At 63.3% G+C, this 26,062-nt stretch overlaps 1 protein-coding gene across 8 annotated transcripts in view; it reads left to right on the top strand.

The window, feature by feature from the left end:
- Nucleotides 1–26,062, top strand: part of PLXNB2 (plexin B2) — a 29,887-nt gene that overhangs the window by 987 nt on the left and 2,838 nt on the right. Inside the window, exons 1-30 of one of the 8 annotated variants that reach the window (XM_032416576.1) lie at nucleotides 6,472–6,637; nucleotides 11,017–11,069; nucleotides 11,658–11,838; nucleotides 15,048–16,134; nucleotides 16,484–16,666; nucleotides 16,753–16,881; nucleotides 17,525–17,625; nucleotides 17,724–17,850; nucleotides 18,208–18,361; nucleotides 18,957–19,071; nucleotides 19,152–19,260; nucleotides 19,342–19,443; nucleotides 19,938–20,030; nucleotides 20,293–20,374; nucleotides 20,455–20,615; nucleotides 20,722–20,870; nucleotides 21,029–21,137; nucleotides 21,248–21,384; nucleotides 21,523–21,693; nucleotides 22,102–22,231; nucleotides 22,343–22,570; nucleotides 22,659–22,835; nucleotides 22,974–23,113; nucleotides 23,208–23,308; nucleotides 23,496–23,725; nucleotides 23,839–24,020; nucleotides 24,329–24,395; nucleotides 24,547–24,693; nucleotides 25,206–25,598; nucleotides 25,685–25,769. In XM_032416576.1, coding sequence (XP_032272467.1) covers nucleotides 15,061–16,134; nucleotides 16,484–16,666; nucleotides 16,753–16,881; nucleotides 17,525–17,625; nucleotides 17,724–17,850; nucleotides 18,208–18,361; nucleotides 18,957–19,071; nucleotides 19,152–19,260; nucleotides 19,342–19,443; nucleotides 19,938–20,030; nucleotides 20,293–20,374; nucleotides 20,455–20,615; nucleotides 20,722–20,870; nucleotides 21,029–21,137; nucleotides 21,248–21,384; nucleotides 21,523–21,693; nucleotides 22,102–22,231; nucleotides 22,343–22,570; nucleotides 22,659–22,835; nucleotides 22,974–23,113; nucleotides 23,208–23,308; nucleotides 23,496–23,725; nucleotides 23,839–24,020; nucleotides 24,329–24,395; nucleotides 24,547–24,693; nucleotides 25,206–25,598; nucleotides 25,685–25,769 — 4,876 coding nt within the window. In that variant the 5' untranslated portion in view covers nucleotides 6,472–6,637; nucleotides 11,017–11,069; nucleotides 11,658–11,838; nucleotides 15,048–15,060. Of the gene's footprint in view, nucleotides 1–6,471; nucleotides 6,677–10,563; nucleotides 10,576–11,016; nucleotides 11,070–11,657; nucleotides 11,839–15,047; nucleotides 16,135–16,483; nucleotides 16,667–16,752; nucleotides 16,882–17,524; nucleotides 17,626–17,723; nucleotides 17,851–18,207; nucleotides 18,362–18,956; nucleotides 19,072–19,151; nucleotides 19,261–19,341; nucleotides 19,444–19,937; nucleotides 20,031–20,292; nucleotides 20,375–20,454; nucleotides 20,616–20,721; nucleotides 20,871–21,028; nucleotides 21,138–21,247; nucleotides 21,385–21,522; nucleotides 21,694–22,101; nucleotides 22,232–22,342; nucleotides 22,571–22,658; nucleotides 22,836–22,973; nucleotides 23,114–23,207; nucleotides 23,309–23,495; nucleotides 23,726–23,838; nucleotides 24,021–24,328; nucleotides 24,396–24,546; nucleotides 24,694–25,205; nucleotides 25,599–25,684; nucleotides 25,770–26,062 lie in introns of those variants that run through there. The other 7 variants (XM_032416577.1, XM_032416571.1, XM_032416575.1 and 4 more) reach the window with 7 other exon arrangements.

Below are 26,062 nucleotides of genomic sequence, written 5' to 3'. Positions count from 1 at the left end.
TTCCTGCCACGTCACTAAAGCTTCTCTTCCCAGCAACTTGGAAAAGGAAGGAAAGGGTCTATCTGTGTCCACTGTGGCCTGTGGCAGTGGTCAGGACCGGGGGCAAAGCTGGGCCCCAAAGCTAGTGGAATATTCTGGGGCTTGGAGGGTTTTCTGGCCTGTGCCTGCCGCGGGGAGCTCCCTCTTCCATGTCTAACTTAAGCTGGGCCCTGTGGAGAGTGGGGGAGCAGGAGGGTGGAGGGATGCAGCTTGACCCATGCCCAGATGTTAACGCTGGCGTGGCCTGGAGTTGCCGTCTGAGAGTCTGAGAGTTGAACAGCTGGTGGAGAGGCCACTCTCTGCTCTGAGGTGAGGGTCCCCAGGAGGGTGGGGTCAGCTTCGGCCCGGCTGAGCCTGCTGGGTACTTTTGTGGCATGTCAGCTTTTAGGAATTCCCGGAGAAGATTAAGGAGAGACAGGTGGGCTCCACAGATCTGAGCCTCCCACCTCTTCCCAGCATACCTATGGGGGGGGGGGCGCACCTTGGTCTAAGGGGTGGGCCCCTCTGTGAGACCTGAGGTCTGGCCAGGGGTTCCTTGCCCCAGGGGGGGAGGGAAGTCACTGAGAAAAACAAGGGTTTGGAATGTGAGTCCCCCCTCCCCCGCCGGCCGCCTGCCAAGAAGGAATTATTTTGGATTATCCAGCCGTGTTCAGCCACCCAAGGGGGGGAAGCTGCAGCCCTGGGAGAGGGATCCACTTCCGGGGCTGAGGGTTGAGAGCACCAGGAGGGAGGGACGGGCAAGTCTGGGCAGCTCCACCACCTCCCGAGGCTGCTCAGACCGGTTGGAGGCGGGGTGGGAGGGGATGCGTCACCCTTGGTTTGGAGATTGTAGGCTGCCTTAGCCGGCCCTGCTAGCTAGCTTGGAGTGGACCCAGGCCCCTCCAGGGGAGGCCACAGGGCTGGAGGGGCCCTAGATCCTGTCCTCGGGGCCCGGGGGAGGGACCCAGCCAGGGGACCCCTTCAACCCCAGAAGACTCAGCACTATGGCCTGAAGGCCTCTGAGGCTGCTCTCCATAGCCAGGTTCAGGGACACACCTTGGCGAGTTACTCACACCTGGTGCTTCCCAGGGATGACGGGGAGCAGGCAGGGGCGTGACTTAGATTGCTCAGGGTGAGGCGCTGAGGTCTTCTCAGGCCGAACCTCAGGCCACCTTCCTGTACCCCCTCAAGCCCCTCCTCTGACAGTCCAGCCCACAAGTGAGGGGTTCCCCAGGTGAAGAGATCAAAGCCATTAATGGGTCCCTGCGAGGAGCTGTCTGGGACACCGCCTCCCCTGTGTGGGCTCCCTGGGTCTGTGCCTGAGTGTGCCCGCCAGCCATGTGCCCAGCAGCCCCTGTGGGGACCACATTGGAGACGCAGAGCCGGCAGCTTGGGCGGAGTGCAGGAAACCCAGGGCCCTGGCCCTAGCCCAGGGGAGTGGAGCAGAAGAGATTGGATTGGACGGCACTGGGGTGGGCTGGCAGCCTGGGGAGGGGTCCATATGGCCTATGCCCATCTTCCCCAAGAGGGCACGCTTGCAGGCACTTGAGCCATCCCAGGACTGAGGCCACTCTGGGAACATGGCATCCTGTTTCCTGCCTTGGACCCACATCTTGGGCCCAGAGCCGAAGATCCCCCTGCGATGCTGGGTGTGGGCAGGGGTGCACTGGTGAGGAGAGGCTGTGGGTGCCAGCGCCCTCCCCTGTGGCCCCTTCTCTGCTCTGGGCGGGGCCACACGCAGGAGCCATGCCCTCTGCCTCCGGGGGCTGTCTTGCTGTGAGTTGCCTCAGTCCCTGCTGCCGCAACAGGTGCCCGGCAGGAGGCCTCGTTGGTGGGGGAATAAGCTTTTCTTCCCTGTGGAGGAGACTCCCGTGTCCAGAGCCTGCCTGCCTTGGACACAGGTTCGGGTCTGGGTAAGGCTGGGGGAGGAGGTGAGCAGGTCAGACCCGCCAGAACGCAAGCCCAGGTCTGGCCAGTTGGCGGGGCTTTGGTGGTCCCCTGCCATAACTTCTGAGGTCACCCCGCTTCCCTGGGGGCTCCCTGGGGGCTAGGCCCTCGCTGAGGGTGGGGGCTGGGCAGAGTCCCTCCTCCAGAGCCCAGTGGGTGTTTGTGTTTGGGGTGGGGCTGTGGGGTGGGGTGGGGCCAGCCTGTGGCTAATTGTCTGGACTCAAATTCCAGGCTGACGGGGCGGGATCAGGGGCCTGTAATTGGCTGGTGGGGTGGGAGCCGCGCAGCTTCTCTTTTCTCCTGTGGTCCCTACACACCCTTCCCCTCCGTGGTTTCACATCTCCTGACAGGCTCCTAGTTCCCTCTGCCTCAAGGCTAGGAGGACCTTGGTGCTCTCAGCTGCCCTGGCCTGGCCAGCCCTGGGTCAGGCCAGCATACAGCTCACCCTGCCTCAGTGGGTCACCTCCGGCAGAGCATTTGAAGGGCTGGGCTGGCCCTTTGCTGTTCTGCTCGCAGGGCCACCTGAGTGGGTCTTCGTTCCTCTGCTCTGTGGTTGATTCACAAACTCGTGACAGTGACTGGACCCAGTTCCCTGGAGGGAGCCTGGTGTAGCCATGGATGGCGATCAGGCTGGTCACAGGGACACTTGCAGGGCTGGCCTGGGCCCAGAGCTGGGCTTCTCTTTCCCACTTTGTCTCTCTCTGTGGTCTCCCCACCCCACCTTCCCACATCTCAGCCCCCTTTCCACACACACAGACTGGACCTCTCACTGCCACTTCCCACTGTGGCTGGCGCTAGTCCGCCCCAGTGCTTGGTATCTCTGTGCGGGTCTCACCCCCAGCTGGGACCGGGGGCATCTGCAGACAGGGCCGGGCTCGGGGCCCACAGCCACGTCCTCAGCCCCTGAGAGGCACAACTTCCGAAGCCTGGTAGTCCCCCGTCATCGTGCTAGGTGACTCCTGGCCCCAGGGCCACGGGGAGGGAGAGGGAAGCCTTTTGGGTGCAGCCTGCATTCTGACCTCAGCTCTGCCATCAGCCCTGCCCTGGACAGGTCACTCTCTGGTACAGAGACCAAACCCCTGGGGTCGTGCCCCCTGGCACCTCTGGCACAGCTGGCCAGCAGTTCCCATGTGAGGCTCGGGATGGAGAGGCCCACTGGGGAGCTCAGATCTCTGTGCCCAACACTGCCCCAGCTGGGCCCCCTTTTCAGGAAAAGCGAGAAAGAGAAAAAGGTTTGATGTTAGTCTTTCAGGATGCCACCTGATCCACAGAGCATCCGGGCAGGAGCGTCTGCCCCCAAGGCCATTCTGGCTGGCCCTCTGCTCTGGTCTTGTCCCCTGAGCCAGCATGCCCCCTGTGCGGGCCATGGGCCATGCGCTGGGTGGGGCCTTGCAGGGGTGCCACTGGGTCCCCTCCCAGCACACCACTGGGCCCCAAGCTGGCTGTTGGAGGCAGAGGCCATCCCGAGAGGCCCCAGCAGGCAGCGTGGGGGACGGGGACAGAGGGTGCTGTTCTCAGCTGGGTCCTCGTGCTGGGAGGAGGAGTGCCAGGCAGGGGCCTGCAAGCAGCCCCGATAGATCAGGCGGCATGGCTCTGTCTGGGGTGCAAGGGGGCCTGTAGCACTTGTGGTTCAGAGGCCGTGGGGTGGCAGCTTGGTGGGGTGACCTGGGTGGGATGGGGGCCTAGCTATAGAGAGGTGGATTCTAGACCCCCACCCCCATTCCAGGAGCGCCAGGGCATAGGCCACTGCTTGAGGTGAGGTCTTCTGTGGAGAAGGTGGTAGCAAGCCCTCTCCTGCCTAGCAAATAGGAGAAGCCGTTTTAAGTCAAGCAGAGCAAGGTGGCAGGGGTGAGTGAGGGTGGGTGGTGGGTGGGAAGGGATCCAGCATGGTCCATCTGCCCTCCTCTTGGAGATGCTCCCCACAGGGGCCAGGAGACTTGAGGGCTGGCCTCCTCATCCCCCTCTTGGCATCAGGACTGATTTGGGAGCCACCCAGAGGGACCTCAGGAACCAGGAGAGGGTGTCAGGATTGGGGATTGGAGGCCAGGGAGAAGGAGGGGGGCTGGGCCAGCAGTGCTTCCTGGAGGTGGCCCCTGGTCTGAGCACAGGCTCAGCATCTTGCTGAGCCGGAGGGGCTGGGCTTGGCCGCAGGCAGCTGGGCCTCCTTCCTGGGTGCGTCCTGGGGAGGCCAGCCCCCACCTCCTCCCTGAGCCGTCCAGCCCAGCTTGTTGCCTCCCCAGCACCTGCATCATGTCACACCACCCCGCCTCGCTCTGAGCTGGGGCATTTCCTTACTGGGGACTCCTAGTTCCTCTGCCCTCCCCAAACCCTGACTATTTGCTATTGTAGGGTTCTGCCTGCTGCCCCACCTTTAGCCTGGCCCCCAGACCCTGCCCACCACCCCAAGCACAGTGCACCTTGCCAGACCCCCAACCTTGCCTAGACAGGACACTTGAATGGCAGGCGGCAGCCTGGAGCCTTTCCCTGCACCTGCGTAGATGGCCCTGCCCCCGCCCTTCCCGCACATGGTCCCACTCTCCAGACCAACTCCAGGCCTGCACAGCTCTGCCAGCCCTCTTGGCCCCTCTGGGCAGCCTGGGCTACGCCGGTGCTGGGGCCCCCCAAGACTCCTCCCACACACAGCCCCTCACGGCCCAACAGCCTGAGTCTGGGGAACTTCCATGGGCTGTTTGTCCCGGGGACACTCGCTGGGTGTTGCGGAAGGAGCCCTGTTGGCGGGTCCTTCGTTGGCATCACAGATGTATGTGCCTGCCCATGTGTGGTCACGTGTGCGAGCGGTGGCTGGTTTGCTGGCTTGGCACAGCGCCCCAGGCTAATTGTGGGGTTCGGTAGTGATCGAGGAGGCGGGGCTGGGGTGACCGCCGAGGCGCTGACAGACTGATGGGGAGATTATAGGCCTTGCTTGCTCCTCACTTGCTCAGGCCCTCACCCGTCCGCCCCCCACGCCCACTCCTGCCTCCTGCACACGGCCCACAACGGGGGCTCTGGGTGGGGGCTGGTCCTGGGCCAGCTGCAGGCTGCCCTGGGCTGCAGCATCCAGTCAGCTGGGAGGTGGGCCTGCAGAGGGGAGATGAGTGGGAGCAGCCCAAAGGCGGGGCAGACAGGCAGGCCGGGAGGCCAAACCTCGGGACCAGTGGCTCCTGCCTGTCATTGAGGCCCAAACGCCCATAGGACTGCCCTCAGCCTCTTCCAGGTCGGGTGTGGGGGCTACTCACATGGAGCCCCTCTGTGTCTGCACAGCTGTCTGAACTGCTCCTCTTACCTGGGTGGTGGCTGGAGACCTCATCTGTGCTCTGGGCGCCCCGCAGTGTCCAACCCCCCGCTGGCCCCAGCCTTTAATCTGGCCCCTCCCCATCTCTCGCCCCCTCTTTCTGTCTCTCAGTCCGACCATAGGCTACCCACTGCTGAGGTTATCTCAGGAGGATGTCCACACGTGCCTACAGGCCAGGCCCATCCTGCCAGCTGTTCAAGTACTGACTGAGGCCACTGTGCGAGCCAGGGGAGGAGACCGTTCCCGGGTCCCCAGCACACCGCAGTTCGGTGCACACAGGAAGCTGTCAGGGGCTCTGGGCCGAGCAGATGGGACGGGTCAGCGGGCCCCAGCCTGGTCTTCCCCGGGGAGCACAGGGCCGTCAGTGGAGAGTGTTGAGCTGTGGAGTGTTTTGATCCAAGGACAGCCCTCAGCGACCCCAGAAGGGCCTAAGCATGTCCAGATGGGACATGGTGGCTGGGACTCAGGAGGGAGGCATCGGAACCTAACAAATCCCACCTCTGGCCCAAGGGCCTGGGAGGCCAAGGAGCTTGGGGACTACTGCCTGCAGGCAGGGTCCACAGAGTATCACTTACTGAAACTGTGTTCTCGGGTTTTTCTGAGCCACCTGGCCACAGTGTTAGGCTGCAGTGAGTGGGACGGGAGAGCTGCCCGCTTGCCGACAGCACGGGGATCCCAGTGTGCATGGACAGCCACGAGGGACAGACAGGGAGGGGGCTGGAGCACACACACCCAGGCTTTGATGAGCAAGCTCGTGAGACACCCAAGGGCAAGGGCTGGATGCAGATAACCCTGGTCACAGTGTCCTCAGGCCTCACACAGAGTTGCTGAGAGGTCACCTGGATGCTCTCAGGGGGAAGAAGCATCAGAAGCCTGAGTGGGAGGCTGGTGGGAGGGGGATGGGAGCAGAACGGGCTGGGGTTTCCCTGGGCACACGCTCCTTAGCCTTGGGTCTTGGGCCTGTGACCTCCTCACTGCCACCAGCTACGGGTGACTTCAGGCTGAGACCCAGAGTCCAGACTTCAGGAGGCTGGGCACTCCCCCCAACCCAGGCTGGGGATGGACAGTCGGGCCCGCAGTCTAGGCAGGTAGGAGGAACCTGGCCCCAGGAGCCCTTGCTGGTGGAGAGGGGGTCCTGTGGGAGGCTCTGGTGGCGCTGACGCAAGTCTAAGGCTACGACGTCAATGTGTCCCTAGAGCCCCGCCCCGCCCCACCACGCCCCACCCCTGCCCTAGGTGCTTGTGCTGGGAGAGTTCAGCCTTCGCCCGGGTCGGGGTCATGCAGGCTGCTGCTAGGGCCAAGGTGGTGGGTGACGGGCCGGCAGCGAAGGAGGAGGCCGAGCCCTGGGACTGACCCACCGGGCCAGGAGGACTAAGGCAGGTAATGGCCGGTCGTGCGCTGGGCTGAGCCAGACACCAGGTGAGCGCTCCGCGGCGGCGGCTCCCCTTGCCCACGTGACCGCCGCCGCCGTCATTGTCGGACCCGCCGGCGCGTCCTGGGGTCCCGGGTGAGGCTCGAGCGCCGCCCACGTGCTCCCCTCCGAGGGTGCGCGCGGACGCGGGGCCGTTCCCAGGTGACGGTGCCGCGCGCTCCGGGGAGCCCGGCGGGGACGCGGCCAGGGCGGTTCCCCATCCCCCCATCCCCCAGCCGACCTCTGACCCGGGGCACCCGGCGGGCGGGGCTGGGCCCGCAGGACCCCGGACGTCCCGGGGGGCGCGCTGGGCGCCCACCCCTCCCGGGCAGGTACTCGCCCCCCCCATCCACGCCCCTCCCTCGCGCTTGTTTTGAAAACAGCCGAGGCTCGGATTTGCCGGCGATTTGCCGGCAAAATCGCCGGCGTTTCGGCCTGTTTTGTTTCCTCTGATTTGTTTAACGCTCCCCGCTAATTGCAGATTTGCATTTTCGTCGGGAGAGTTGAGGCCTGGTCCCCTGGCTGCCAGCTGCCGGGCGGGGGAGGGGCGACTCCCTGGCTTCTCACGTGGCGCTTTGCCGCCGGCAGGCTGGCTCCCCGCCCGACTGGGGGTTCCTAGGGCCCTCCACACGGTGCCAGGACACCCCCCACGGTTGGGGGGCAGTGGGCTGTATCTGTCCCCACCTGGCCTTGAACCGCCCCCCCCCCCCAAACTTCCCTTTCTCTGTGTCTGCCTGTGCCTGAGTCCTCATCTTGGTCTCTGGGCGCCTCTTCTGTCCCCCTTGTCCTATCCCAGCCCCATCCGGGTTCCTTTCCGGAGCCCACAAGTCGGCTGGCCTGGCTAGGGACAGCCCCCAAGCTGGACCCCACCTCCACCAGGCCTAGGTGCTGTGTATTGTTTTGATTTCAGCGTTAAGAAATGGCTCAGTCTGTGTTGACTGGAGAACAGTGGCCTGGACTCTGGCCGGCACCCCAGACAGAGCCTTCCCTCAGGGGGGGCTGGGGGCTGTGGAGGGGGAAACTGACAGGCCCCAGCTCTGGAGCCCCGTGTGGAGTGAGGACTCTGCCCTTCCTGTTTAGGGGCCTTCTGTTGACATTTTTTGGGGTGGGGGGTGCAGAACCTGCCCATGCAAGGGGCCCGTTGCCCGTGACTTAGAGGAAGACAGAACCTGCGGGGAACCACAGGGACCCATCTGGCAAGAGACTCTTACTGCTTCCTGCTCAGGAGGAGGTGTGGGGGAGAGACCTGCCTCCCATCCGTGCTCTGACTGGGGCAGGGAATAGCGCCATGTGTGAGGCTTGGGGATCAGCTGCAGGGGCACCTGTGTGTTCAGCCCCTCCATTTGTGATGCCATCAGCTTCCTGGTTCACTGGGCTCAGGCCTGCAGGTGCCCATCAGCCAGCTCCTGTGTTCACATGTGCTCATGGCAGGCCTGTCAGTGAAGGCTGTAGACCGCGGAGGATGAGTGACCATCCTACAGGGCCAGGTCAGGGTGGGTATCTCGAGATTCTGAGGGATGGGTAGTTTTCTGGGCAAGGTGTGGGGGAGAGCAAAGCAGAGACATCCGAGTCACCCAGAGTACCACCCCCACTGTAGGCACAGCCATAGGACTTCCACACATGGATTTGCTTACACTTCATGGCAGTTCACTGAGATCGATTTTGTGATTACCCCCATTTTACATGGGGAAACTGAGGCACGGTGTAGCTTTGTAAATAACCCACATCACCAAGATAGAAATTGACAGAGAGCTGGCGTTTGAATCCAGAAGTCTGGCTCCAGGGGCGCCTGGCTGGCTCAGTCGGTGGAGTGTGTGACTCCTGATCTCAGGGTTGTGAGTTCGAGCCCCAGGCTGGGTGTAGAGATAACTTAAAAATAAAATATTTTAAACAAAAACAAAAGACAAAAGTCTGGCTCCAGAGTTGTGCCCTTGAGGCTCTTCCGTGTGGCAGTGTTGGCTGTGTGTGCCTGTGGGGTGGCGGACTAGCCATGGCCTCAGTGGCCTGTGGTCGCACAGGAGAGTGGCCTTCCTGAGGCAAGAAAGCCTGGCTGTTGGGGGAAGGATGGACTAGCTGGGAGAAGCTGGGGCCCCAACAGGATTGGGTGGTTGAGAGAGGCATCCTTGAGTTAGGAAAGGCCCCAGGACTTGGTGGCTGAGGAAGGGAGAGGTCCAGGTTTCATTCTGCAGGAAGTTTTGGCTGGAGGAGCCTGATGTTGGAAGAAGAAATCAGTGGGCTGCCTCTGGGAGGGTCTGAGAGTAGGACCCAGCAAGGTCAGTCAGGCTAGGTCCCTGGAGGGGGTTGTGTGCCTGTGGGGGCTGGGTGGATGAGTGTGTGTAGGCTCAGGAAGAAGGTGTCCCTTGGAAGAGGCCAGCCTCTCTTGGATTTGCCTGCAGCAGACAGAAACACACCACCCTGCCTGGCGGCTGGGGATTCCTAGGCATGCCCCGGGTTGAAGTTCAGAGCAGACGCACACGCACACGCACGCACCCCCCCCACCCCCCGTCTGGGGGCTGAGGACGCAGGCATGCCCTGGGGTGAAGTTCAGAGGCTAGATGGAGGAGGTTGAGGCATCAGGCAGAGAGGCACACGGAGGCCGGCATGCTGTGCCTTCAGGTGGGAGGTCTGCATGAACTGTTGAGTCCATGTGCTGTGGACCCCAGCAGTTTCCACCTGCGACGGCCACAGCCTCCAGGCCAGGCCAGCCCCTGCTTTCTCAGGAGACTGCGTCATACTGACGCCCAGTGGTTTGCCCCCTGAGTTTGCCTGTGGAGTGGCCCTTTGGCCCTTTCACACAGGCTGCATTCAGTGCCTTTGGCAAAAGGACACCCCTCATCCCTGCACCCAGAGCCCTGAGCCCCTTGGCCTGTGCTCCAGTGCGCACTGCCCTGCCCTCCTTGCCCCAGCTGGTCTCCCTTGGATCGGCCATAGGTCCTGCCCGGGTTTGCTCTCCAGGAATGTATGTTAGAGTGTGCCGCACAGGACGCTGTGGGATGGGGGTGGGGAAGGGCCTGGGCCTTGTGGAGGAGGTGTTGGAGGCACAGTGGTGAGGGTGGGGGGCAACCGGTCTGGGAGCCAAAGGGGGGAGCAGGAGTGGCTGAACCTTGGATGTGGGGAGGGGCTGGCATTGGCCAGGAAAGATGGTTGGGTCCAGAAAGCCATATCCTAAAGCAGAGTGGAGCTGGAGGGGGTGGGCTAGGGGGAGGCAATCATTATCATCAGGTATATATTCCTTTTTATTTAGACAATATGTGAATATATCCCTGTAAAATTTTTTCAAAAATTGGTAAATGAAGTTATTTTGCTATCCCAGTCCCCTCCTCCCTGCCCCCAGGCTTTACTACCATTTTCAGTTTGAAAGAAAGCTTCTAGAACTTCTCAGCAATTAAATTGATGTCCACATACACGCCCATGGAGACACACGGGCTCCTGTACTGTGGCAGCCCCTGGTATGTCTCGGCTCCATGGGACTCAGCCCCTGGTATGTCTCGGCTCCATGGGACTCAGCCCCTGGTATGTCTCGGCTCCATGGGACTCAGCCCCTGGTATGTCTCGGCTCCATGGGACTCAGCACAGACCACCCCCGTGTGGGCCTGGTTGGGTTTTTTTGGAGTGGGGGGAGCTCTGGTTGGATGCTGGGTAGTTGCTCCATTTTCATCATGATAAACCATGTCAAGAAGCATCTTGGACAGGTCTGCCCCGTGGATAGACGTGGATATTTATGGAAGACGATAGGGTACAATAGCGAGCTTTACTGAGTGCTACATTGTAGCAGGCTCTCTGGAGGCTTTCTGAATGAATCATTTAGTCCTTACAGACTCCTGGGGGGAGTTCACTATGACTATCTCCATTTTACAGATGGGGAAGTGAGGCAAAGAGAAGTAACTTGCCCAAGGTCACACAGCTAGTAAGTAGAATTTGGGGGTCAGGGGTATGCTTATTTTTCAGAAAGCAATTTATATTTTAATCAAATATACGTACCTAGTTTAAAAAAGGTAGCTGGTACCAACAGACTTAATAATGAAAGGGAGCTGTTCCTCGCCCTGTTTCTCCCCGGGCCTTTTTGAGCAGAAAGAGGGATGTGTCAGGCTTGTATTCTGGAAAGACCAAGTGGGTGTGTGTGCGTTGTGGTGCTGGGCTAAGGGACCTGGAGGCTGGTGTCTGAGGGAGGGGCTGTGCTGGGAGCAGGGTGGAGGAGGCAGACGAGGTTGGGGGTTTCCTGCTCCAGGGTGGCAAAGGCCAGATGAGATCTCTTGAGTTGCTGCCCCCCCCCCCCCATATGGAGCAGAGGAGATGGGGAGGCAGGCCAGGCTTGTGGTCAGACCACTGTTGCTCCTTTGCTTCCTAGAGAATCTTGGTGCTGGCCCAGAGCAGAGACTGAGCTGGACGACTGGAGCCTCGGTGAGTGGAGGCTGGGCCCCACCTGGGGAAGGCAGTGGGGGGCTACGGCCACACAGTGAGGCTAGAGCCTTCCACTGGCTATGGGTGGTGACCTTGAGGCTCTGGTCTGGCTGGGCCCAGTGTGCACAAGCCCAAGTGCCCTGGGACGCCTGGGTGGCTCAGTTGATTAAGCCTCCGACTTGATTTCGGCTCAGGTCATGATCTCAGGGTCATGAGATTGAGCCCTATGTCAGGCTCTGTGCTTAGTGCAGAGTCGCCTTGAGATTCTCCCTCTCCCTCTGCCCACCCCCCCAAGTGTGTGTGTGCTCTTTTGCTCTCTCAAATAAATAAATCTAAAAAAAAAAAAAAAAAAATGTCCTGCCCATGGGGGCCACCGCCAGCCAGTGCCCCCACCCCCGGCCCCCAGTTCTCTGAGACCAAGCTTTCCTTGGGAGGGTGGGCTCTACAGTGAGACTGGCAGGAGAGCTGGATTCCGGAACAAGGACTGGGAATTTGGGCTTGGGGGAGGAGTGCCTGTCCAGACATTTTCTGGGCCAGCAACAGGCCGGAGTTTGTGCAACTTTTTGGAAGTGCACCTCCGGACTTCAGCCAGGAAGAAGGCCGTCTGATGCCCTTAAGGAAATCCCCGCCAGCCCCGGTGAGCCAGGGGTCCTGGGGCTGCCTTCAAAACAGGAAGCGCCCGTTCCAGGAACGCTGGGAACGCTAGCGGCAGGAAGCTTTGCTGCTGTGCCTGGCGCCTCCCGCACAGCGGCTTGAGCTCCCCGGTCAGGTGGGTCACCCTTTGCTCCGGGACCTGCCCAGGCAGGTCACCTGAGGCTTTGTTTATCCAGGAAGTGGGGTGGGGGGAGCTGCTGCCTCTGGAGTGTGACCCAAGTCTCTCCTGCCACCCTGGATGACTTGGGCTCAGCCTAGGTGGGGGGTGAGTTTGGACACTGGGATTTAAGTCTCACTCTGCCCACCACCCAGAGGGGTCCTGGGGCAGGAGTGTGGGTGGTGAACAGCACAGTATCTGGACCAGCTTTAATGCCCGTGGCAGGATCTGGTCCAGCTCTCCCTGATGACATACCCAGAAGTTTGAGCAGTTACGGTGTAAGACCTGGGGGGCTCTGGGGCAGAGGACGAGGCTGAGGGAGGGTCCAGGACAAGCTTTTTCAGAACAGGAGTGCCCCAAGAGTTCCCCCACTTGGTCAGCTATGTCTTTGGGTCCTGGCCCCGCTTACAGACCAGCAGAGGAGCCCTGGGCTCCTTGGGTCCACGTGGGGCGATCCACCCGACCACCGACCGCTGCCCAGGCTGCGGCCGACCACTGCTGACTGCTGCCGGGGTGGCCTGGACTCCGGCCCCGCCCCCGCGCCCCATCCCCGCCCGCCTGCACTCCCTCCCTGGGCCCCGGGAACATTCCATTCATTCCGAGCTCCAGCAGGCCGGTGGGAGCCGACAGGGGCCGGGGTCGCGGCGGCGACGCGGGGACCCGGGTGAGCGCGGCCGGGTGGGGGAGGGCCAGCCTGGGCAGGAGGCCGAGGGGCCGGGAGGCCCACGCCCCCACCCCCTTCACCCTAGGCGGCGCCGCAGAGTGGACTTTGGGCCCTGACACTGCGCTAAGGGGGGGGGAGGGTGAGGGGGCGGGTCTTTGGGCGCTTTCCTTCCCCTGGAGGGACGGGGGAGGGACTGTACCAGCGGGCACCCAAGCGGCCAGGGCGGCCAGGGCCTGGTGCGCCTGGTTCTGCGCAGTCTGAGTCAGGGACAGCCCGGCTCCATGCCTGGGGATCTCCCAGACTGTGCTCGCCTCTCCCCCAGAGAGGGGTCTGCAGAGGTAGGGACCCCTACCGTTCAGTGGGATGCCCTGAAGGGCTTGTGAAATCTTCCTATCTCTGACTAAAGCCGTGATCATCTCCCCAACCTGGTGACCCCTATCAGGGGTCACCCTGGCTCTCCTCCTACCACCCTGCCTTGGGCCACCTTCACTTCACCCTGGTACTGCCCAGCCTTCTGCCGCAGGCAGCCAGGGTCTCCTTACCAGGTCCCTGCTGTCTCCCCTTCTGGACATGCTCCAGGTAACCTGTGGATGGCCCCTTTTCCAGTGGTTGGCGAGGAGGGCATGTGAGGTCACCAGGGGCCAGGCAAGAACTCTGCACTCCAGTACAAGGTGGGGGTTCCCTGCAGGGGCAGCAGGGGCCCTGCAGTGATTCTGAGGTAGAGAGGGCTTTGTCAGTTGGTTGCTTCTCGGTTATACTTCCTCGAGAGGTTTGAGGAAGGTTGTGGATACTTGGAACAGAGGGATGCGGGGGGATGGCAAACAGCCACAGCCTGGGGCCCGAGCAAAGAAGGAAGCCGGCTTGATGGAAGAATCACAGGTTCCATGAGAAAAAGCCAATTCATTCCAGTAAACACAGCTTTGCCCAAAGCCGGTGCTCCAAAGAAATGTCTCCTCAGATGCTTTTCTGCCTTCCTGGAAGAGATGGACAGGACACGGGGCAAGTCAGGATGTGGACAGGGTAGTAGAAAAGAAATTGTTTCTCGGGGGAATAAGAGCCTATCCAGGGAGGTGGTGTTTAAGGAGGCCACAAAGGATGAACCAGCTCCTCTCCAAGTGCAGTGTGGGCTGTACTAGGGAGTCTGGGAGACCAGGGCCTGGGCCCCTCATTTCCTTCTGCCATCCGGGTCTGGCCCCACTCAGGCGTAGGGTAATGCAGGTCTGCCCTAAATGTCATGCCAGATGCAGGCAGATTACAGTGGATGCAAGGGTGAGCGCTCATGCACGCATCTGGAGAGGGCACTTTGCGGGGTGCCAGCAGAGGATCGTACAGGGGGTTCTGAGCAAGACAGAGCAGGTCACCCAAGGTGGGAGGTTTGGGACAGCCCCAAGATGGAAGAGGCCTAGAGGCAAAATGGCCCTGCCTGAGTTTCCCCGAGATCCCTGTGTCCCTGAGTTGGGGAGGGAGAACCACATACGCTCTGGTCCTCTCATCTGGGGACACTTTGTCTCACCCTGGCTTTAGCAGCTCATCCCTTGTACACATGGACACATGCGTGGTCCTGCACATGTGCAGGAACGTGCCCAGACAGACACCTGCACAGCGGCTCGGCCCGCCCCAGCCCTGCAGGCAGCACACTCACTGTAGACTCCAGGCTCTCGCCCTCTCGGAGAGCTGGTGGATTCTGGAAATTCCTCCCAGGGTCCTGCTTCCTGCGTGCCTACACCTGAGTGTCCGCCGTGGGGAGCGCATAGGCAGGGTGGATGGACTGTTGTGGGTTCCTCTGCTGGTTCACCAGGGGGAGGGAGCCTGGAGGCCAGGGGAGGTGGATGGGGAGGCAGGGCTGAGCTGAGGTCCGAGTGGCTCTGGTGGGCAAATATAAATAAATGTGTGCTGGGGGCACGTGGCAGAAGAGTGTGCAACTCTTGATCTCGGGGTTGAGTTAAGCCCCATGTTGGATGTAGAGATTACTTTAAAAAAAAAAAAAAAGTGTGTGTACCTTCCCTAATCCACACCGTTGGTTCCTCCTTTCCATTGGTTTTCTCTGTGTCTCTTGGGAGAGTGCACCATGTGCAGAGAGTCAGGTGTGCAAGAGGTGTGCGGTTTGCATGTCCAGGGCCTGTCCTCTGTCAGCCTGGGCTTGTGCTCTGGGGCTTATGGAGCCCTGCGGTCACAAGGTGTGGGGAGGACACCTGCGTGAGTACCTGGGAGACTGTAGAAGAGGCGCTCCACTGCCTTGGAGGTGGGCCTGCAGGTGCTTTGACCCTGGTCAGTAGGTTGGGTTATAGGTTGAGCTTCTTGAGAAGGGCTGGGAGTCAGTCTCCTTGGAGAGGAGGACGACAGGGGGGCGGGCACTCCAGGTGTATCCTGCATGGCCCTGACCCTCGCTGGCCTGTGTTCTCGTTTTTTGGGCAGGGTCTGGAGAGGCCCTGGAGGGGGTGCTTCCTCTGTATGGGGGGCTCCTCCAAGCTGGGACTCCCCTGACCCTTCTTTCTTCCCACAGGGTGCCGGGGGCGATGGCTCTGCAGCTCTGGGCCCTGACCCTCCTGGGCCTGGCGGGCACAGGTGCAGGCCTGCGGCCCCGAAAGCTGGACATCTTCCGCAGCGACACCGAGCTGAACCACCTGGTTGTGGACGAGGCATCGGGCGTGGTGTACCTGGGGGCCGTGAATGTGCTCTACCAGCTGACTCCTGACCTGCAGCTGGGGCAGCAGGCGGCCACGGGCCCGTCCTGGGACAATAAGAAGTGCACGCCACCCATTGAACAGAGCCAGTGCCACGAGGCCGTGCTGACCGACAACACCAACCAGCTCCTGCTGCTCGACCCGCCCGGGAAGCGCCTCGTCGAGTGCGGCAGCCTCTTCAAGGGCATCTGTGCCCTGCGTGCTCTGAGCAACATCTCCACCCGCCTCTTCTATGAGGATGGTAGCGGCGAGAAGTCCTTTGTGGCCAGCAATGATGAGAGTGTGACCACGGTGGGGCTGGTGAGCGCCACGAGCCCTGGTGGCGAAAGGGTTCTGTTCGTGGGCAAAGGCAATGGGCCCCATGACAACGGCATCATCGTGAGCACCCGCCTGCTGGACCGGGCCGAGGGCAGGGAGGCCTTCGAGGCCTACACGGACCACGCCACCTACAAGGCCGGATACCTGTCCACCAACACGCAGCAGTTCGTGGCTGCCTTTGAGGATGGCCTCTACGTTTTCTTCGTCTTCAACCAGCAGGACAAGCACCCGCCCCGTAACCGCACGCTCCTGGCTCGCATGTGCAAGCAAGACCCCTTCTATTACTCCTACCTGGAGATGGACCTGGAGTGCCTTGACCCCAGTGACCCCCAGACCCCTGCCTTCGGCACCTGCTTGGCGGCCTCTCTGGCTGTGCTCAGTACCAGCAGGGTGCTGTACGCCGTCTTCAGCAGGGATGGCCGGAGCGGCGGGGGGCCCCGTGCGGGCCTCTGCCTGTTCCCGCTGGACGAGGTCCATGCCAAGATGGAGGCCAGCCGCAATGCCTGCTACACGGGCACCCGGGAGGCGGGCCGCGACACCTTCTACAAGCCCTTCCACGGCGAGATCCAGTGTGGCGGCCACGGGCTGGTATGTGGCCTCCGCACCTGCTCCCACAGGCCGCCCCGGCCTGCGACTGCATGGTGCTGCGCTGCCGGGCGTGTCCCTGACCCCCAGCTTTTGGAGCCCCGGGGGGGGGGTGTGTGAGGGGTCAGTGTGTCGGGTCCGCCCCGCGGGCACTGCTTCTTCCAGGTGTCTGATCAGTTCCAGGCCCGTGCTGGGCATCGGCCGTGCAGTGCCTGCTTGGGGGGGTCCCTGATTCCACGGACCCTTGGTCCTGGGGATGTGTGTGGGGACCACAGGTGCCGGGATCCCTCGTGGGGAAGGCGTCCGGAGCAAGGGGATGTGTACCCAGAGCTGACGACACCATGGTCCGCAGGGCGCCAGTGAGAGCTTCCCGTGTGGCTCTGAGCACCTGCCTTACCCGCTGGGCAGCAGAGACGGACTGACGGCCACGGCCATGCTGCGGCGTGGCGGCCTGAACCTGACAGCCGTGGTGGTGACCGCGGAGAATGGCCACACTGTTGCCTTCCTGGGCACCTCAGATGGCCGGGTCCTCAAGGTGAGGCCTGGCGCTGGGGCAGGGCGGCTCCCGGGGGGCCATCTGCGCAAGACCCCCGTCTCACGCACCTGCCCTCACACCTGCAGGTGTACCTTGCCCCGGATGGCAGCTCCGCGGAATATGGCTCCATCCTCGTGGAGATCAACAAGAGAATCAAGCGGGACCTGGTGCTGTCCCCGGATCTGGCCAGTCTTTACGCCATGACCCAGGACAAGGTGGGCCTGTGGATCCCCTGGAGAAGGGGCCTTGGTGGTCCAGGCCACTGTGAGAGGCCTAGAAGGGGGTGGGGGAGGATGGGAAGACTTCCCGGCGGCATCTTGACCCTGTGTCTCTCTAGTGCCTTCTTTGTGTCTGAAACTCGGTTTTGTCTGTGGCCCTGCCCCAGTTCCATTCTGACAGGGGCCCCCCAGTTTATTGGGGGGCTGGTATAAGAGCCCTTCAAGGTGGTCTTGGGAGTATCCAGGTCGGCCAGGTGCCTCTTTCGGAGAGTGGGGTTAAAGGGCCTGAGCTGGCGCGGGGAGGCACCACAGCCAGGACCGCCATGGTTTCTGGGACCCCACATTATCCCAGGCCAACCATAGCCACAGGGTAGGCCCATTCAGAGCCTGGAGGGCAACTGCTGCTGGACCCTCACCAGCAGGCCTTGCGTGGGTGTCAGGTTTTTAAGGCTCAGAGAGAAAGGTGGGATCAAGCCCATGACCCCAGGAATACCGGGGCCAGACAGGCAGGTCCTCGTGGCTGCCGTCGTCCCACTCACTGTCCTATTGCAGGTCCTCGTGGCTGCCGTCGTCCCACTCACTGTCCTGTGGCAGGTCCTCGTGGCTGCCGTCGTCCCACTCACTGTCCTGTTGCCCTCAGGTTTTCCGGTTCCCCGTGCAGGACTGTCTGAGCTATCCCACCTGCGAACAGTGCCGCAGCTCCCAGGACCCCTACTGCGGCTGGTGCGTCGTTGAGGGACGGTGAGTGCCTGGTACTCCAGGGGTCTCAGCCCTGCCCTGGGGGGCCTGGGGGTTTGGCTGACTAGTGCCAGGACTGAGGCCGCCCTCTGCCCCTGTAGATGCACCAGGAGGGCCGAGTGCTCACGGGCTGAGGAGAGCGGCCACTGGCTGTGGAGCCGTGACGAGTCCTGTGTAGCCATCACCGGGGCCCAGCCACAGAACATGAGCCGACGGGCCCAGGGGGAGGTGCGTGGTGGGGGTGGGCAGGGGCCGGGGGTTGGGCAGAGGTGGGGCTCCTGCTGGCCTGGGGCTGTTGGGTCGTCCAGGAGTACCGTGGCGTATTCTCTCTCTCTCTGGCCTGGGCTCTGGGCATTGAGCCTGAGGACAGGGAGTCTTTCCTTTGTTGGGTTCCCCTGGCCCTTGTGACCTGGGGGGGCCCCATTCTAGGAGTTGCTGGTGTGCCCACCCAGGGGCCTGTTCTCAGTGCGATGGAGCCTTTTCCAAGGGGCCAGCTTATGCGTGCACACAGGAGTGCCAGAGAGCAGGACTGCGGGCAGGTGCCCGGGGCAGAGGTCCTGGTGTGAGCCGCACGCCCTTCCCCAGGTGCAGCTGACCGTCAGTCCCCTCCCAGCCCTGAGCGACGAAGACCAACTGCTGTGCCACTTTGGTGACTCACCAGCACACCCTGCCCGCGTGGAGGGGGATGCCGTCATCTGCAACTCCCCACGTACCATCCCGAACACGCCGCCCGGCCAGGGTGAGGCCCCCGTGCAGCTGCTGGGTGGGCACCTACCGTCCCAGGGGTGCAGGCTGAGGTGGAGAGAGCACCTGCCTGGCTGGATCGAGATGGAGGCCCACAAGCGGTTCTGGTTCTGGAATCCCTGAGCTGTGGGTGTGGGGGCCGTGTACTCTTGGCACCAGGGGGCTGCCCGGCTTTGGGCTTTGCTGTCCATGCTGAAGCCCCTCACGCCTCCCCAGCCCCGTCCAGCTTGAGATGGGTGGGGCTCTGAGTGTGGCCAGTGGAGGACGGCTTGCTGGTGCAGCAGGGGCCCGGCAGGTGCTCTGCCCCAGGTGCTGAGGAACCACGACCCTCAGTGCCTGTAGGGACAGAGAGGGTCCAGGAGCCCAGAGCTGGGAGCCGGCGCTGGAGCCGAGATCTGATAGCGCTGGCGGGCCCAGCTGAGCCCAGTGCGAGTCACAGACCAGGGATTCCACCCTGGGCCCATGGGAGCTACGGTGGGGCGAGGATTTGGCTGCAGAGGCCCAGTGCCCGCCTACCTGGCCTGCCCCCACCATGCCAGCCCTGTGTGCTGAGGCCCCTGCCTGATGCCGTCCCGATCTCCTGTCTACAGACCACGTGGCTGTGAACATCCAGCTCCTCTTCAAACGTGGCAGCATCTTCCTCACTTCCCATCTGTACCCCTTCTACGACTGCCGGGAGGCCATGAGCCTGGCGGAGAACCTGCCGTGAGTGTCTTGCTGGCCCAGTGTTCCCGTTGCCCAGTCCCCACTGTGGGCCCCGCACTCCTCACCACCCTCTCCCCCAGGTGCATCTCCTGCGCGAGCAACCGCTGGACCTGCCAGTGGGACCTGCGCTACCATGAGTGTCGGGAGGCCTCCCCCAACCCTGAGGATGGCATTGTCCGCGCCCACATGGTGAGGGGCTGTGAGCACCCTGCAGGAGCTGGGCTGCTTGGCCATGGCCAGGCAGCCCTTCACCAGCCTTCTTCTCTCCAGGAGGACAACTGCCCCCAGTTCCTGAACCCCAGCCCACTGGTCATCCCCATGAACCACGAGACGGATGTAACCTTCCAGGGGAAGAACCTGGACACAGTGAAGGTGGCAGGAGCTTGTGGGGTGCCCTGGGGGCAGGGCCTGCCCAATGAGGAAATGCCTGGGGGCCCAGCAGGGGCCATGGGGCTAGTGCAGTGTCCGAGCAGCTCGTTCAGAGCCATTTTCCTGCAACACCAAAGTCCAGGTGCCTGGTGCGCATTCGAGCTTCCCCTGGCTCGGGACTCAGCACATGAGGGAGGTGCTCCACGTGTATTTGGGGACAGAAGGCAGCAGAGAGGCATTCGAATGGGCCTGGAGAACATAGGCAGAGAGCAACAGACGAGCGGGTTTGGGGTGTTGAGTGCTGGGCAGCTGGGACGCTACTTGGTGAGGCGGGAGCAGGGCCGTGCTCCGGAGTTGACCGAGACGGGTCTGTCTGGGAGGGCCGGGTGCTCAGTTGGGATGGGGGTGCCCGACTGACGGGGGTGGGGCACAGAGAGGGTTCGGGGAGGGCAGGGTGGGAGGCGTGGCTGGGCCGTCCTGACCTCACTGCCTTGTAGGGCTCCTCTTTGCACGTGGGCAGCGACCTACTCAAGTTTGAGGAGCCAGTGAGCACGCAGGAACCGGGAACCTTCTTCTTTCGGACCCCAAAGGTGCGGCTTCCAGGGCAGGCGGGCCAGGCTGCTGGGTCCCGAGGAAGGCCTTGGGGGGCGGGATAGGGGATGCAGAGGGGGGGCCTTGGAATGTCTGTGTGTCCTGCCACCTGCCTGGAATCAAAGTGATCCTTTGTACGTCTGAGGCTCCAGCTTTCTGCCACCTGGAGGCCTCCCCCTGCTGCCCCTCGGCTGTGGGGGACTCCGTGGGCCAAACTAGGGTGGGAGCAGGAAGTACAGTGTGTCCCTGCGTGTCCCCCAGCTGTCTCATGATGCCAACGAGACGCTGCCTTTGCACCTGTACGTCAAGTCCTACGGCCAGAATGTCGACAGCAAGCTCCAAGGTGGGTGGGGTGGGCAGCTGGGGCTGGGTGGGGAGCAGGAAGCAGGGTGGCCCGCTGACCACTGGCTGCTTCCTCCGCAGTCACCCTCTACAACTGCTCCTTTGGCCGTGGTGACTGCAGCCTGTGCCTGGCGGCCAGCCCCGAGTACAAGTGCGTGTGGTGCGCGGGGCAGGGCAGGTGTGTGTATGCGGCTCTCTGCCGCAACAGCACCTCCGAGTGCCCAGCACCCGTCATCACCAGGGTGAGCCCTGTGCCTGCCTGGCGGGGAGGGTCCCCGGCCTGCCCGCCGCCCCCGCACACCCCCGCCTGCCCCAGCCGCTGGGTCAGCTGGGCTCTGCCAATTCCAGATCCACCCTGAGACGGGCCCGCTGGGCGGGGGCATCCGAATCACCATCCTTGGGTCCAATTTGGGGGTCAGAGCAGAGGACGTCCAGAGGGTGACTGTGGCGGGCCAGAACTGCGTCTTTGAGCCGGAGCGCTATTCCGTGTCCACCCGGTGAGTGGGCAGCCTGAAAGTCTGGACTCCACTGGCTGGGCTGGGGGGGCCAGGTGACCCGGGTGGGCGAAGGAGGAGGACGGGATGCAGGCGTGCGCGGGTGCCCAGGGCTCGCACACCCACCGCTGAGTGTCCCACCTTGTCTGTGAATCACCCAGGATCGTGTGCGCTGTAGAGGCCGCCGCGGGGCCCATCACAGGGGGCATCGTGGTGGACGTCAGTGGGAAGCTGGGTCACTCACCACCCCACGTCCAGTTCACCTACCAGGTAAGGGCCTGGCCTCTTGACCATTGAGGGTCACGTGTTGATGTGGGGTGGGGTGGGGTCGAGGCTCCAGCGCCCCAGCCCTGATCCGAGTGAATCTGTTGCTCTTCCAGCAGCCCCAGCCCCTCAGCGTGGAGCCAAAGCAGGGGCCACAGGCAGGCGGCACCACGCTGACCATCAGTGGTACCCACCTGGACACAGGCTCCGAGGAAGACGTGCGGGTGACCCTCAATGACGTCCCGTGTAAAGTGTGGGTGTCACCTGCGGGCTGGGGCTCCCTGGTTCTGACCCTGAGTCTGCCCTGGAGTGGGCCATAGAGCCAGCCTGACCCACTGACCCCCTGGCCTGGGGCTGGGCTCGACGCTGACTTGCCACCCCCCCCCCCCAGGACGCAGTTCGGGGCACAGCTCCAGTGTGTCACTGGCCCGCAGTCCGTTCTGGGGGAGCTGCCCCTGGAGATTTACTACGGGGGCTCCCGGGTGCCCAGCCCTGGTGTCATCTTCACCTACCGCGAGAATCCCGTGCTGCGGGCCTTCGAACCGCTGCGAAGCTTCGTCAGGTGTGGCCTCCGTCTCCTCCCTGGGGGCAGTGGTGCCAGCTACAGGACCCCCCACCACCCCCACCCCCTTCCGCTACTTCCCAGGCACCCTCTGCCTGCCGGGCTTGTGAGGATGTGGTAGGGCTGGGCCTCCAGAGAAGCCCACCGCACCCCCAGACCCGCTTCCTTCTAGAAGCCCAGATGGGCAGCGCTCCCCCACTTCTGACAAGCGCTGGCAGTGGTCACGGTCCTGTGCTCAGAGCTTGAGCCCCAACCCTGTCTCAGCCACATGAATACCCAAGAGCAGAGTGGGCTTGGGGACTCCAGACCCTGCCCTCCCCCAGCCCACCGTGTGGCCAGCATCTGGGTCGGGGAGCTGCTTGCCGAGTCATGCCCACTCAGGCATGGCCTCCCCACCCCCGTCCCCAGTGGTGGCCGTAGCATCAACGTCACGGGGCAGGGCTTCAGCCTGATCCAGAGATTCGCCATGGTGGTCATAGCCGAGCCCCTGCAGTCCTGGCGGCGGCGGCGGGAGGCCGGACCTCTGCAGCCCGTGACGGTCAGTCTTGGTGTTGGCGGGGGACTCAGCTCCAACGTGGCCCGCTCAGCAAGTGCGGGGTAGGGATGGGGCCTGGGCCACGCGGCCTGACAGCCTGGCCTCGGCCTGCAGGTCGTGGGCACAGAGTACATATTCCACAACGACTCCAAGGTTGTGTTCTCGTCCCCCGCGGTCCCCGAGGAGCCCGAGGCCTACAATCTCACTGCACTCATCCAGATGGACGGGCACCGGGCCCTGCTCAGGACCGAGGCCGGTGCCTTCGAGTATGTGGCCGACCCCACCTTTGAGAACTTCACGGGGGGTGTCAAGAAGCAGGTCAACAAGCTCATCCATGCCCGGGTGAGGACTGGCCACAGCCTGGGGGGTCCGCAGGGGAGGCAGCCCGAGCTCTGGTCCCTGACTCCCTCCTGGTCACTGGGACCCGCAGGGCACTAATCTGAACAAGGCAATGACGCTTCACGAGGCCGAGGCATTTGTGGGAGCTGAGCGCTGCGTCATGAAGACCCTGACCGAGACGGACCTGTACTGTGAGCCCCCGGAGGTGCAGCCGCCCCCCAAGCGGCGGCAGAAGCGGGACACCACACACAACCTGCCGGAGTTCATTGTGCGTGTGGTCGCGCAGGCGCAGCTTGGGCTGGGGTGGGGGCACGGAGGGCCTGCCCCTGAGGGGAGGCCAGGTGGTGGTCACCGGGTTCTCTGGCACAGCCACACGGGTCCTTGCTGAGCCCGCCCCTCCCTGCAGGTGAAGTTTGGCTCCCGAGAGTGGGTGCTGGGCCGCGTGGAGTATGACACGAGGGTGAGCGACGTGCCCCTCAGCCTCATCCTGCCGCTGGTCATCGTGCCCATGGTGGTGGTCATCGCTGTGTCTGTCTACTGCTACTGGTGAGCCCCTCCCCCTCCTGCCCGGCCCCCTGGCCTCGGAGCCGTCAGGTGGCCTGACCCAGGCCAGGCCCCGTTAACCTCCCTGTGCCGGCAGGAGGAAGAGCCAACAGGCAGAGCGCGAGTACGAGAAGATCAAGTCGCAGCTGGAGGGCTTGGAGGAGAGTGTGCGTGACCGCTGCAAGAAGGAGTTCACAGGTAGGGCCACCTGGCAGGGGCAGGCGGGGTCTTCGGGCTGCCCAGACCCCGCGGTCCCCAAGGGCACGTCTTGGGGACTGGAACGCAGGGGAGGACGACCTTGAAAGAGGCTGCGTCCGGAGAGGCAGAGGTGGGCGGGGTGGCCGGCGGTTGGCGGCTGGGACGCCTCACCCTGACCTCCCCCCAGACCTGATGATCGAGATGGAGGACCAGACCAACGATGTGCACGAGGCAGGCATCCCCGTGCTGGACTACAAGACCTACACCGACCGCGTCTTCTTCCTGCCCTCCAAGGACGGCGACAAGGATGTGATGATCACGGGCAGGCTGGACATCCCAGAGTCGCGGCGGCCTGTGGTGGAGCAGGCTCTGTACCAGTTCTCCAACCTGCTCAACAGCAAGTCCTTCCTGGTCACTGTGAGTGGGGCCGGGTCTGTGCGCGGGTTGGGGAGGGGCAAGCAGAGCCTCCGGCCGCGGAAGGGACACTGGGCCAGGGTGCTCACATGGTCTTCGGCTGGGGGCCCTCGCAGTTCATCCACACCCTGGAGAGCCAGCGCGAGTTCTCCGCCCGCGCCAAGGTCTACTTCGCGTCCCTGCTGACCGTGGCGCTGCATGGGAAACTGGAGTATTACACAGACATCATGCGCACGCTCTTCCTGGAGCTCATGGAGCAGTACGTGGTGGCCAAGAACCCCAAGCTGATGCTGCGCAGGTGTGTGGGCGGGCTGCGTGGATGGAGGTGGGGGCGGGGCGGGGCTGATCCCAGCACCTGGGCTGCCAGGAGATGGAGGCGGGGAGGAGGCACGGCAGGGCACGGCAGTCTCTGCTGGTCCCCTTGGCATCAGCTCTTGGTAGGATGGGGCGGAAGATGATGAGTCCAGCACGTGGTCACTGCAGGCTGTGTGTGTGCATTCTGATGGGGACCCAGGGCCTGGGTGGGCGTGCCGTGGGTGCCTGGAGGAGCGGCTGGGCCCAAGGGCACCGAGGGATCCCTTGGTAAACACCTCTTTGCCTCTGCAGGTCTGAGACGGTGGTAGAAAGGATGCTGTCCAATTGGATGTCCATCTGCCTCTACCAGTACCTCAAGGTGGGTTCCAGGTGGCCGGCCAGGGTTGGGGGAGGAGTGAGGTGGTGCTCTCCCCGCCCTCCCCCCACACGCCCACGCGCCTGTGTAGCATTGCCAGGTGGGTCCGGCACGGTCAGTCCCACCATGGCTGAACTGCCCTCTGTTGCTCCAGGACAGCGCCGGCGAGCCTCTGTACAAGCTTTTCAAGGCCATCAAGCATCAGGTGGAGAAGGGGCCAGTAGACGCTGTGCAGAAGAAGGCCAAATACACCCTCAATGATACGGGGCTGCTGGGGGATGACGTGGAGTATGCGCCCCTGGTGAGCCCTGGGGCCGAGGCAGGGGCTGGCATGGGTCTGAGAGACTCCTCTCGGTGTTGCCAAGTTCTGGGCCAACCTCAGTCCCAGAAGCTGGGTGCTGTTCGTGGACTCACATGGGCCCAGCTGGGTTCAGGCAGGGCTTGTGAGTCGCCTGCGGGGGTCTCTAGAGAGAGGCTCTGTGTGTCCTGGGCACCTGGGTCTGCTGCAGGCGTGTGTGGGGCCTGGGCATCCAGGTGTGCCTGGTGGTGAGCTCGTGTGCACAGGTGGGAGACAGCGTGGGGCACGTGATGCCCAGGAGTCGGCGCTCCCTGAGCTACTCTGTTCTCTGTCCTGTTGAGCCAGGGCTTGGGACAGGGCCAGGCCAGGCCGCCCCAGGTGCTCTCAGGGCTCAGAGCCACCCCCGCTCCTCCACCTGAGGGTGTGGCCATGAGGGCCCCGAGGCTGCTCCCACCTTGGCAGGCAGTGAGAGCGAGGGCCCCCACACTGGCTCTTCACCCTGTGTCCTCTGGCAGACGGTGAGCGTGATCGTCCAGGATGAAGGGGCTGACGCCATCCCAGTCAAGGTCCTCAACTGTGACACCATCTCCCAGGTCAAGGAAAAGATCATTGACCAGGTGTACCGCACACAGCCATGCTCCCGATGGCCTAAGGCTGACAGTGTGGTGCTTGGTGAGCAAGGCCCCTGTGTCCCCTGGGGGTGGGTCCTGCCCTCGGACCCTGGTTGGGCAGGTGGGGTGCAGGGACAGATGGAGGGAGCCGGGTGCTGTGCGGCTGGGCTCCAGGTGTCGGGCCGTGTCCTTCCAGAGTGGCGTCCTGGATCCACAGCCCAGATCCTGTCAGACCTGGACCTGACCTCTCAGCGGGAGGGCCGGTGGAAACGCATCAACACCCTGATGCACTACAACGTGAGTGCTGGTGCTGGGGCACGGGGAGGGCCGGGCTGCCCGCCTTGAGTGGGGGCGAGGCCCGCCCTCACGACTGCGTGCGCCAGGTCCGGGATGGAGCCACTCTCATACTGTCCACGGTGGGAGTCTCCCAACAGCCAGAGGACAGCCAGCCGGACCTGCCTGGGGAGCGTGAGTCCCCCCGCTTTTGCCCTCAGCTCTTGTGGGCTCTGGAGGTCTGCGTGGACCAGGGGCCACCCTGTGCCGCCATGGCGGGGTGGGGGCTGCTGAGCTCCAGCCCTCGTCCTTCAGCGCCCCCCGCCCCCCTGCAGGCCATGCCCTTGTCTTTCAGCACCCCCCCACCCCCCTGCAGGCCATGCCCTTGTCCTTCAGCGCCCCCCCGCCCCCCTGCAGGCCATGCCCTTGTCCTTCAGCGCCCCCCCGCCCCCCTGCAGGCCATGCCCTTGTCCTTCAGCGCCCCCCCG

Source organism: Phoca vitulina, unplaced genomic scaffold, assembly GCF_004348235.1.
Source record: "Phoca vitulina isolate PV1807 unplaced genomic scaffold, GSC_HSeal_1.0 scaffold19, whole genome shotgun sequence".
Lineage (NCBI taxonomy): Eukaryota > Metazoa > Chordata > Mammalia > Carnivora > Phocidae > Phoca > Phoca vitulina.
This window is presented reverse-complemented; position numbering and strand designations above follow the sequence as displayed.